Source organism: Macaca thibetana, chromosome 12 (assembly GCF_024542745.1).
Source record: "Macaca thibetana thibetana isolate TM-01 chromosome 12, ASM2454274v1, whole genome shotgun sequence".
Lineage (NCBI taxonomy): Eukaryota > Metazoa > Chordata > Mammalia > Primates > Cercopithecidae > Macaca > Macaca thibetana.
In genome coordinates, this window is record NC_065589.1 from 127,996,213 (window position 1) to 128,009,040 (window position 12,828).

At 41.2% G+C, this 12,828-nt stretch overlaps 1 protein-coding gene across 1 annotated transcript in view; it reads left to right on the forward strand.

The window, feature by feature from the left end:
• ARHGEF4 (Rho guanine nucleotide exchange factor 4) overlaps positions 1–12,828 on the forward strand; it is a 208,447-nt gene that overhangs the window by 100,007 nt on the left and 95,612 nt on the right. Inside the window, exon 4 of the mRNA XM_050751819.1 lies at positions 9,205–9,331. Within this exon, the coding sequence (XP_050607776.1) occupies positions 9,205–9,331 (127 nt within the window). The remainder of the gene's footprint in view (positions 1–9,204; positions 9,332–12,828) is intronic.

Here is a 12,828-nt window from a genome sequence, read left to right on the forward strand (position 1 = left end):
CCTCCTAAGTTCAAGTGATTCTCATGTCTCAGCCTCCCAAGTAGCTGGGATTACAGGCATGCGCCACCAGGCCCGGCTAATTTTTTTTCTATATTTAGTAGAGATGGAGTTCCTCCATGTTGGTGAGCCTGGTCTCAAACTTCTGACCTCAGGTGATCTGCCCCCCTTCACCTCCCAAAGTGCTGGGATTACAGGTGTGAGCCACCGCATCTGGCCTTTCTCTCTTTCTTTTGAGATTCCATTATGGGTATGTTGGTGTGCTTGATGGTGCCCTAGGTTCTATTAATTTTCTTCATGCTTCTTTCCTTCATATTGGAAAATGTCAATTGGCCATCCACAGAAAAAAAGAATCCACTGATTCTTTTTTCTGCCTACTGAGACATGTTGTAACATTGAATTTTAGTTACTGTACTTTTCAACTCCAGAACTTTTACCTGTTTTTTTAATACTTTCTCTTTATTGGTATTCCATCTGATGAGACATCATTCTTTTGGTTCCTTTAGTGGTTTTTGTTTCACTTAGCTCTTTAAGCATATTTAAAACAGTTGATTAGAGTATTTGTCTAGTAAGACCCTGTGCTTTCTCAGGGACGGTTTCTGTTCGTTTCTTTTCTTTCTGTGAGTGGGCCATACTTTTTTTTTTTTTTTTTTTAAGGAGTCTTGCTGTGTCGCCCAGGCTGGAGTGGAGTAGCGCAATCTCAGCTTAGTGCAAGCGTCGCCTCCTGGGTTCACACCATTCTCCTGCCTCAGCCTCCCAAGTAACTGGGACTACAGGCGCCCGCCACCACGCCCGGCTAATTTTTTATATTTTTAGTAGAGATGGGGTTTCACCATGTTAGCCAGGATGGTCTCAATCTCCTGACCTCGTGACCCACCTGCCTCAGCCTCCCAAAGTGCTGGGATTACAGGTGTGAGCCACTGCACCTGGCCACTTTCTTGTTTCTTTGTATCATAATTTTTTGTTGAAAACTGGGCATCTTGAATATTATAATGTGGCGACACAGTGGCTGCATATATGTTGCTGACAGTATTTCATGGCCTGGATGTACAGCAACTTGTTTAATCATTCATCTGTTGGAGGACATCTAGATGGTTTCCAGGTTTAGGCTATTATTAATAATATGTTTAATAACATATGTTTTCTTTTGTCTAGGGTAAATACCCAAAAGTACAATTGTTGGGTCATATGATAGTTGTCTGTTTAGTTTTATAAGAATCTGCCACATTATTTTCCAGAGGGCTATACCATTTTACCTTCCCACCAGTAATGTTTGCATGATCCAGTTTCCCAGCATTCTTATCAGCATTTTTTTTTTTTTTGCTATTTTTAAATTTTTACCATAATAGCAATCGCGATGTAGTGATAACTCATTTTGGAAATGGTTGGGTTCTAAGGGGCAATAATGTAGAAAATATTTTCATGTGCATATTTGCCATTGGTGCAACAGTTTAGGTGAACTGCCTTTTCTATTCTTGTATCCATTTTCTAACTGGATAGCCTTTTCCTTTTCTCTGCCCAAACAATTGAGAGGTAAGGCATTTTTTTAATGTTGATCTTTGAGAGACAGAATGTATATGTGTCTGTGTATTATATATATTCATATTCCAGATATTAGTCCTTTGTTGAGTATGCGGTTTACTAACATTATCACCCAGTCTGTAGCTTGTTTTTTCATATTCTTACCAGGGTCTTCACAGAACAAATTTTTAAATGTTGTTGAAGTCTAGTTAATCAATTTTTTCCATTTATGGATGTGCTTTTGGCGTCATGTCTAAAAACTCTTCAGTGACCCCTAAGTCTCAACGATTTTCTTGTTTTTTCTAAAGTTTTATCATTGTACTTTTCACATTTAAGTTTGTGATTAATTTCCAGTTACATTTTTTTGACTTTTTTTAGGTTCAGGAGTACATGTGAAGGTTTGTTATAAGGGCAAATTGCGTGTTATAAGGGTTTGGTGTATAGATTATTTTGTCACCCAGGTAATAAGTATAATACTGGATGGGTAGTTTTTCAGTCCTCACCCTCCTCCTGCCCTCCACCCTCAGGGAGGCCCCAGAATCTGTTGTTGTCTTTTTTGTGTCCATATGTACTCAATCTTTAGCTCCCACTTATGACAACATGTGGTGTTTGGTTGTCTGTTCCTGTGTCAGTTTCCCTAGCATAAAGGCCTCCCGTGGCAACCATGTTGCTGCAAAAGGGAATGATCTCATTCTTTCTTATGGTTGCATAAGTTGTGGGATTTAGGTGAAGTTTCTTTTCTTTTCTTTTCTTTTTTTTTTTTTTTTTTTCTGCCTGTGGATACTGTTGGACCACTTGTTGAAAAGAGTTATTATTCCTCATTGAATTACTTTTGCACCTTTGCCAAAAATCAGTTGGATATACTTATGCCTGTTTCTAGGCTCTCTGTTTGGTACTGTTGACACGTGTGTCTATGCTTCCACCAGTGCCACATTGTCTTGATCTTCATAGCTATGTACTGAGCATTCATGTTGATTAGATGGAGTCCTTCCACTGTATTTTTTTTTTTTTAACATTGTTTTACCCGTTCCATGGCTACCTCCTTCCAAAAGTAAATATTAAAATAAATTTGTCTTGTCTATAAATGCTTTGCTGAGAATCTTGATGAGACTGCAGAAAACTTATAAATTAATTTATGGAAAACTGTCATCTTTATTATGTTTTGTCTCCCAACACAAGAATACAGGTATATCTTTTCATTTATTTAGGTTTTCTTTATCTTCTTTTGTCAGAATTTTGTAATTTTCTGCATGCAGATCCTATGCATTTTTTAAATGTGTACTTTTGTATTTAATTTTCCTAGGAACTACTACAAATACTGTGTTTTAAATTTCGTTTTCCACAAGTTGATTTTTAGTATATGTGTTGATACTGTATCCTGTGACTCTGCTGAATTCATTTGTTAGTTCAAAGGTAGTTGTTTTTTATAAATTATTTGAAACTATCTATGTAAGCAACCATATCACCTGAAAATGGGAGGGGGAGTTATTTCTACTTTTCTAGTGTGTATTCTTTTGATTTCTTTTCTTCCAGCCTCTGCCTGCTGCCCAATTCTAAAGTCACTTCCAAATTTGTAGGTGTTTGTTATAGCTGTATCCCACTTCCAGGTACTAAGGTTTGTGTAGTGATTATACAACAATACAGGTGCTACAGTGATATCAACAAAATACTGTTAACAGAGAGGAGGAGGTGGGTAATTCTGTGTAGATGGAACATTAGGAAAGACTTTGCATAAAATGAGACACTTTCCTAAGAATGGATAACGTTTCAGCAGGGAAACGTAGTTCAAATAGAGGGGATAGCAACATCACTGCAACCTCTGCCTCCCGGGTTCACACCATTCTCCTGCCTCAGCCTCCCGAGCGACTGGGACCACAGGCACCTGCCACCACGCCTGGCTAATTTTTTGTATTTTTAGTAGAGACAGGAGTTCACCGTGTTAGCCAGGATGGTCTCAATCTCCTGACCTTGTATGGTAGTATGAAAATTCATAGAGTATCAGGGAAGTAGCGAGCAGGTGCCTGGTGGTAGAGAAATGGATGGCAAGAGTTGTTACAGTAGTCGGAAAACAATATTTGAAGAACTCTGGGCTCCCTGCCAATAGACCTTGACTTTATAAGCAGCAGGCAGCCTTTTTAACATAAAATGGCATGATAAATTTTTAACATGGTTTTTAACATAAAAATGGCATGATAAATTTTTAACATGGTTTTTAACATAAAAATGGCATGACAAATTTTCTGTAGAACAAGAAGGAAAGACTTAGAGAATGTTTAAGTAACACCTATGAGAAGTGACCTGAGAAAACATTTTGTCAAAAGGCATTCAGTTGGCCCTTAAACCATGCAGGGGTTAGGGGTACCAACCACCCACACAGTCGAAAATCCATTTATAAATTTTTTTTTTTTTTTTTTTTTTTTGAGATGGAGTCTTGCTCTGTTCCCCAGGCTGGAGTGCAGTGGCACGATCTCAGCTCACTGCAACCCCCACCTCCTGGGTTCAAGCAATTCTCCTGCCTCAGCCTCCCTAGTAGCTGGGATTACAGGTGCACACCACCACGCCTGGCTAATTTTTGTATTCTTAGTAGAGACAGGATTTCACCATGTTCACCAGGCTGGTCTCAAACTCCTGAGCTCAGGTGATCCGCCTGCCTCGGCCTCCCAAAGTTCTGGGATTATAGGTGTGAGCCACCGTGCTCAGCGTCATGTATAATTTTTGTCTCCTGAAAAACTTAACTATTAATAGCCTACTGTTGACCAGAAGCCTTGTTAATAACATAAACAGTCTAACACTTATTTTGTATGTTGTAAGATATTATAAGTAGTATATATAGTATTGTTGCAATAAAGTAAGCTAGAGAAAGAGAACATGTTAAGAAAATCAGAGGGAAGAGAAAATATATTTACTATTTGTTCACTGGAAGTGGATTGTGATAAAGGTCTTCATCCTCATCATCTTCACATTCCATAGGCTAAGGAGGAGGAAGGAGAGGAGCAATTGGTCTTCTTGTCTCAGAAGTGGCAGAGGTGGAAGAAAATCCATGTATAAGTAAACCCATGAAGTTCAAACCCACGTGGTGTAAGAGTCAACTCTAGTCACAAGCTTAAGTGGCTATTAAAAAAAATAAAATGTGATGTGACCTGCATGAATACATGTGCAGGGTCCAGTTTCCCTTTAACCAGGATTAAAGTAGATTCTGAGAGAATTCCAAGCCTAAGATTCTTTGATTGTAAAAGGTTTGGAGGCCTAGAGATAATTTCTGATAGTTTAATAGAAAATAGAGATTATATACTAGTTGAGCATATTTGACTAGTTGAGTCAAATATGGTTTGGTAGTTTCTCTTTTTTTTTTTTTTTTTTTTTTTTTTTCAGACAGTGTTGCTCTGTCGCCCAGGCTGGAGTGCAGTGGCGTGATACTGGCTGACTGCAAGCTCTGCTTCCCAGGTTCACACCATTCTCCTGCATCAGCCTCCCAAGTAGCTGGGACTACAGGAGCCCACCACCAAGCCCAGTTAATTTTTTGTATTTTTAGTAGAGACAGGTTTCACCGTGTTAGCCAGGATGGTCTCGATCTCCTGACCTCGTGATCCACCCGCCTCGGCTTCCCAAAGTGGTGGGATTACAGGCGTGAGCCCCTGCGCCCAGCCGGTTTGGTAGTTTCTACTAGTTTCAACTACTCAGATATACATAAGCCACATTTTTGTGTAAACACAAAAAGATAAACTCCAGGTATAATTCTGAAAAAAGTATGAAAAGAAGCAAGTAATAATGTGGTGTAACATGCAAGGGTTAGAACAGCAGGAATAATAGCACATATATTGAGTGAATAAGAGCACTAGGTCACTGTTCTCGAAGCAGTCACTGGACTACAGTGGACTTTTAATTTTGGAAGTGTGTTAATTTCTAAATAGACTAGGATTTCCTTTTTAAGAAAATTAATAGAATTACCTTTCTATTACTGATTTATAGTTTAATTCCATTGTGATCGGAGAAACATACTTTGTATGATTTCATACTTTCAAACTTTTTTTTATTATTTCATTATTATGATTATCACCAAGGATATAGCCTCTCTTGGTGAATGTTCCATGTGCACTTGAAAATAATGGGTATTGTGCTATTGTTGGATGGATAGTCTACAAATGTCAGTTACTTCCAGTTGGTTGATGGTGTTGCCCACTTTGTCTGTTATCTTGTTTTTGTCTATTTGTTCTATTGATTACTGTGATAAAAGTGTTGAAGTTTCCAATCAGCAATAGATCATTGTGAGTTTTCCATTTCTCCTTTAAATTAAATTAAATTTTTGCTTCATATATTTTGAATGTCTGTGGTTAGATGCAGGGACATCTAGGATTATATGTCTTCTTGGTGGATTCACTCTTATTATGTTATGTTCTTCTGTGTCCCTGGTAACTTTCCTTGCTCTGAAATTGATTTTGTCTGATATTACTAGAGCCATTCACATTTTCTTTTTGATTAGTATTTGTTTGTCATGGTTTTTCACCCTTTTACTTTTTACCTGCTTTTATCATTATTTTGAAAGTCGGTTTCTTGTAGATAGCATACTGTTAGTTGTTGTTTTTCCCTTAATTATTTTAATATTTGTTTTTCTGATTATGTGCTTTGAGTATTCAAACTTAATAAACGTACTGATGTGTTTGGATTTGGGTTTACCATATTATCATTCATTTTCCGTTCTCTGATTTTCATTGCTCTGTGTCCTTTTGGATTATTTAGGTATTTTTTCGTTTTCCATTTCAACTTATTGAGCTTTTAACTATATTTCTTTGTATAGTTTTTTTTTAGTAATTCTAGGAATTAATATACATCCTTAACATTTCCATCTAGTTAGAATTAGTATTTTCCCACTTCGAGCGGAAGGAACGTAGACATCTTCAATCCCATAGGTTCCTTTAACCTCCTCCTTTATGTTGTTGTTATCATGTATGTTATATCTGCATACATTGAAAACCTCATTAGATAATCAGATAATACTATAACTTTGTGTTTAACTGTCAAATATTTTTTAAAACTTAAGAGGAGAAAAATAGTGTGTTATATTTACCCAGCTTCTTACTATTTCTGTTGCTCTTCCTTCATTTCTGAAGTTCGAAGTTTCCCTCTGGTATCATTTTCCTTTTGTATAAAGATCTTCCTTTAACATTTCTTTAGAACAGGTATACTGGCTATGACTTCTCTTGGTTTTTCTCCATGTGATAATGTTCTCACTTTATCTTCAGTCCTGAATATACTTTTGCTGGATATAGATTTTTGGGTTGACAGTGATTTAGCACTTTACAAATATTTTTCCACTTCTTTCTGGCCTCCTTGAAATATCTGCATGCGAATGAATATTCCCCTATGCATGATCTGTTGTGGTTTCTAGCTGCTTTAAGGTTTGTTCATTGTCTCTAATTTTCAGCAGTTGATGATGTCTCTGGGCATTGATTTCCTTGGATTTTTTAGCTTGCAGTTTGCTGAGCTCTTGGGTCTGTAAGTTAATGTTTTGAATCATATTTGGGATGCTTTCAGAAATTATTCTTGATATTGTTCTGCGCTCCACTCTCTCCTCCTTCTGGAACTCTGATGACAGAGTGTTAGACCTTTGTTGTTGTCACACAGGTCCCTGAAGTTCTATTGGGGATTTTTTTCCCCCAACCTTTTCTCTCTGTTCTTCAACTGGATAATTTCTGTTGAGCTATTTACATGCTTACTGATTCTTTCCTTTTTCATCTCATTTTATAATTGCACTCTGCCCCTGGATTTTATTTTAGTTATTCTATTTTTCAGTACTAACATCTCCATTTTATTCTTTTATCTATTTATCTGCTATTATTTTTCATTCATGTCAAAAGTGTTCACTCTTACTTCTTAGAGCATGGTGATGTAAGAACTGCTTTAAAGTCTTTTTCTGATAATTCCAACAACTGTGTCATGTTGGTGTTGCCATTGTTGACTATCTTTTCCCTTAAAAGTTATTGAGATTTCATAGTTCTTTGTATGTCAGGTAATTTTGGATTGTATCCTGGGCATCTTAAATACTATGTTATGAGACTCTGGGCCTTGTTTAGTTCCTATGGAGAATAATGATTATTAAATTTGTTAAGCAGTTGACCCAGTTAAGTTCCGCCTGCAAGTTCTTACTGGTCTTCAGGGGCGGTTTCTTATGTCAGTTCAGGTTTTAAGATGTTTTCAGTGCCATTTGGATAATGTGGATCACCCAGTGGCCCCTGTGGGGCCTGGAACATGTTCTACCCCATGGTTCAGTTCTCAAAGACTCGTATATGCTGTTCGGGGTCAGATCCATTCATACAGCTTGGGGTTAAGTCTTGGAGGTCATCCACAACATTATGGGATCTTCTTCTTGAGACCCTTCCTCTTGGCATTCTCCCAGGCACCTCCTGGTGTCTAGGAACCCTCCATTCCTAGTTTCCTTGATGGAAAGCTGGGGCTTTCATTTTCCCTCTCTGCCATATGAAACCAAGCGGCAACGGTGTCTGCCTCGAAACCAAGTGGCAGGGAGACAGAGATAGAAAAAAGAAACAGGGATTCTCTCCCATGCGTTGGTACCACAGTTCCTCTGGCCAGAGAGGATTCCTGTCCCTCAGAAGTTTAGATGTCTGCATGACCACCACTGCCATTACCATAATGAGACTGCCTAGGGGAATAGGGTGGGAGAAATCATCACTAAAATACACATCCCTCAGCCCTCATGCCCTTAAGGACCCTTTTCCCTCTCTTCAGATCTGAGAGGGCTTCTTTTGGAGTCCTTTATGTCCAGTTTCAAGCTGGTAATGAGTTCAGACCAGGGCACACCACAGGAACAACAAAACAAGAAACTCACCACAGGATCAGTGTTACTTTGACTTCTGGTTTCCTTCCCGTCTACCTGCTGCTGTTTGCCTCTAGAGTCCTCAGACTATAAACTCTCTGGAGCCAGGGTTTTTAGTTGTGTTCAAATGGATGGGGTGAAGCGTGCTACTCCATCTTTATCACTGTTTGTATATTGATGTTTCTGGAAATCACTAAAAGAATTTTCTAAGCACTGTTTGCTTAATAGTATGAGGAATACAAAAGCAAAAAGTAAAGGAACAAGCATTTATTTGAATACATACCACAATTTTTAAGTTAATACAAGAACTTCATAAGGTAGAAAAAAAATCAAGAGGGGCCAGGTTTATCTCTGGACAATGAGATGATACAGAAAAGGCTCACATCCCTGGTCGTCCCAAAGCCACAGCCAACAGTGGGTCCTTACTGTCTGAAGGGCAGTGTCTGTTTCATAATTAGGAGATGTCACGGATTTCGTGAGTTATATTTTAATGAAGCATTCCAAAAAGACTATGCCTTAGCTAAAACTAACAGTTGTGCTTTTGGGGAAATATCAGGCTGTGTGACTGACCAGCTCAGGGAGAGTTGGGAGTCTGAAGACCTTCTCCACAATCCTGACTTCACCCATGGAATGACAGTCTATCCATGTGGCCAGATAGGTTGCCCACTGCAGACTCCAGGTGAAGTTTTTCTTGTGAGTTTTGATGTGAAAGTACCTCCTGGAGCTGTGCATATTTTGGTTGTGTGCTCCGTTCCCAAGGAAAAGTCCTCAGCAATTAGAAAAACTGCAGGGTAGCAATGACAGCTGTCATTTCTTTTCTTCATTTGCCCTCTGCCTCTTTCCTCCTCTTCCAGTGCTGGAGAAAGACGATCATTACCTCTCCAGAGTCTTTGAATCTCCGTAGAAGAAGCCGTCCACTCTCCCAGAGTGCTCCAACGGGACTGAACCACATGGGCTGGCCAGAGCACATACCTGGCACTGGTGAGTTATGCGCCTCTCTCTTTTGCTATGTACTCTGGATCTTGGCATGAAGGACAAGAAGTGAGTGCTGTTGGCAGCTGTATCCACTTGCCTGGCAGAAGTAGCTTGATGGTGAGAGAGATAAACAATTGTCCCCTTCCTTCAGTTAGGGAGGAGTGCCTACTATCCAAAGAAAGGGAATTTTTGGCCAGGAACAGTGGCTCATGCCTGTGATCCCGCACTTTGGGAGGCTGAAGCAGGCGGATCACTTGAGGTCAGGAGCTCAAGACCAGCCTGGGCAACATGGTGAAACCCCGTCTCTACTAAAAATACAGGCCAGGTGTGGTGGCTCACACCTATAATCCCAGCACTTTGGGAGGCCAAGGGAGGTGGACCATCTGAGGTCGGGAGTTTGAGACCAGCCTGACCATCATGGAGAAACCCCATCTCTGCTAAAAATACAAAATTAGCCGGGCGTGGTGGTGCATGCCTGTAATCTCAGCTACTTGGGAGGCTGAGGCAAGAGAATCGCTTGAACCTCGCTAAAGGTTGCAGTGAGCCGAGATCACACCATTGCACTCCAGCCAGGGCAACAAGAGCGAAACTCTGTCTCAAAAACAAAACAAAACAAAAAAATTAGCTCAGTGTGGTGGTGCATGCCTGTAATCTCAGCTATTCTGAGGGATGAGGCAGGAGAATCGCTCGAATCTGAGAGGCAGAGGTTGTAGTGAGCTGAGATCATGCCACTGCACTCCAGCCTGGGCGACAGTGATACTCCACCTCAAAAAAATGAAAAAGGAATTCCTAGAGTCCCCCAGCTTGGCTCCATCAGTTAATTCTGAGGAGGACTACGGACTGTCCCTTCATCTCCTAGTAGGATATATAACTTCAAGGAGACAGAATCATGTAGAGAGCTGTCTCCAATCAGCTGATGGAACTTGGGTGCTTCCCCTTCTGATGAATAATGGCCTCTTCCTTGAGTTTTATGGCAGCCTCTATGAGTCCGTTTCTCCGAACTGTAGCAAATAGCTTCAAATCACATATCTGTCCACAAAAGGCCTGGCTTTCTGTGTTAGAAGGGAACTGGGCCACAGGTGAGAGCCAGGATGGGGCCTCTTTATGTGTGACAGCTACCTTCGTCACACCCAACCCAGCGGGGCTGGACATGCTGAGTGCGGCTCAAGGCACATCTGTCTTCCAGTGGAAGGACAGATGTGGGGTCTCAAGTCTTGAGCGGGTGCAGATTGTGTTCGGTGGTGACTTTACAGTCTAAAAGCTCATGGCTGCTGGAGGGAGGGGCCAAATCTGGTGTTGAAGAAAGTGAAACAAGAGCAAAGCCTTAAGAGAGTTAGAAAAACAAAACAGCCACACCTGTCAAACGCGTGCTTTGTCCAGGCTTGGGAGGAGCGGGCTGGCAGTGGAGGCTGTTGGTAGTCAGGTCCTGTCAGTGCCGAAGACCCATAGAAAGGCAGTGCGGTGAGGCAGAGGATGACGGTGCGTGGCGGTCGGCCCCGAATGCTGGAGTTTGGCATGTGTCTTTCTAAGGAATCAGCTCTGATGCAGACTCTGAGTTGAGCTCTGAGTCTGACTCAGCACATTGGAGGTGCTGGTCCCGAGGGAGCTGGCTGCTCAGATTAGCTGGTGGATGTGGTGGCTGCCTGTCAGCAGATGGATGTATTTAGGCTGCACCGTGAAGTGGAGCTTTATTCTTCCCCACATACAGTCATGATCTTAAACTCACAAGCAAAGTTATGAAAAGGTGTTTGACAACTGTTGAACAAACTCTCCCAATTTCTTGCATGAGCCCTTCATTAAGTCATAGAGTTATTTAGAATCTTGTGAAAGGGACAGTAACCAGGGAGAGGAATCTTTTTTCCAGAGAGAATCCTCAAAGCTGATTTTGGCCTTTCAAGTCAATACCTCCTTGCAATTCAGAGCTTCATAATCATGTTGTCCTATTATTTCAGTGTCACTTGAAATAATTGGCAGATGAGCTCATTGCAGAAGAAATTTTAAAACCTTCATGCTACCAGTGACATCCAGCACGTCTGCACACCAAGGGCACTGCTCTGGAGGTCAGAAGTCAGGGCTCTAGCCACACTTCCTCCTAGGGTGAGAAATTGAGCACATCCCTCGATTTCCCTCTATCTCAGGTTCCTTTTTTCTTTCTTTTTTTCTCAGAAATTCTGCAAGAAAGTAATCAGATTCCTTTTTCTTCAAAAAAGGAGTGATAGCTCCTGTTTTCCTATGTCGTAAGGATAATGGGAGGGACTAGCCTGGAGTTGAGCTTAGGAAAGCTTTCTTTTCTTAATTACTGCTTCCACTTGCAACTGATCTGTGCCTGACTTCGTCGGATTTCTACTTTACAGAGATGATATTTCTAGTTTCTATCCCTGGAACTTCTCATCATTCTCATTTTTTTGATCCATTTTCTACCCAGTTCTGTGAGAATTTCTCAATTTCATCTTCTGCTTTGTTTTCCTGTTTTTTTTTTTCTCACCTGTGTTCATTGCCTTCACTAGCAGTTTGTGATCCAGTGATCATGTTTTTAATCTGCAACAATCCTTCCAATGTCCTTTGAAACCACGAAGAACAGAAAATCAGGATTTTTGTGAAGTGTTCTCGTTATTTCCAAATTTCAGTTCATTTTCAAATTCATCTGCTCTTTTTTTGAGGTTTGTTTGTTTGTCTTTTGGTGGAGTCTTACTCTGTCACCCAGGCTGGAGTGCAGTGGCACGATCGATCTTGGCTCACTGCAACCTCCGCTTCCCGGGTTCAAGCAATTCCTGCCTCAGCCCCCAAGTAGCTGGGATTACAGGTGCCCACCACCATGCCCAGATAACTGTATTTTTAGTAGAGATGGAGTTTTGCCATGTTGGCCAGGCTGGTCTCAAACTCCTGACCTCAGGTGATCTGCCCGCCTCAGTTTCCCAAAGTGCTGGAATTACAGGTGTGAGCCACCGTGCCTGGTCTCTTTTGAGGTTTTTTATTAAGAGGTGAAATTTCTTTATTTGCTCATCTGTGTGGACAGCAGTCCTCCCCCAGCAGTGATGTGTTGTTAAATAGCACTGGAAGTGACGTTCTTTCAGAGATTATTATCGGTTCCCGTTAACGTCCTTCAAACACAGCGGAAGTAGGATGAGGAAGGCAAGGCTTTCTTGTGATGAATGCTGTGAGTCAGCACCTAAAGGCTTGTGGGGAGCTGTCCGCTGTCCTGGTAGGGAGCTCCTCCCCCTCACTAGAATTTCTTCTCCACGTTTGGAAGGGTGGCTAAGAATCAGCCTGATGTGGGAGCAGGCCACCTCTCCCTGGCAAGTCGGTGCCCAAGATAAATCCCCACCACACCCGCACCTCTCTCAGTGGAGCCGGCAGGGCCAGGTGCAACTCTGAGAGTCCCCGGTGCCTCCAGAATCCATGCCTGTGGCTTTGGAAGGGTGGGCTGGGTTTTACCAGGAATACCTGGTGGTGTGGTTATTTCACAAGCTGTCGGTCACCTCTTTCTTCAAACCACTTTGTTG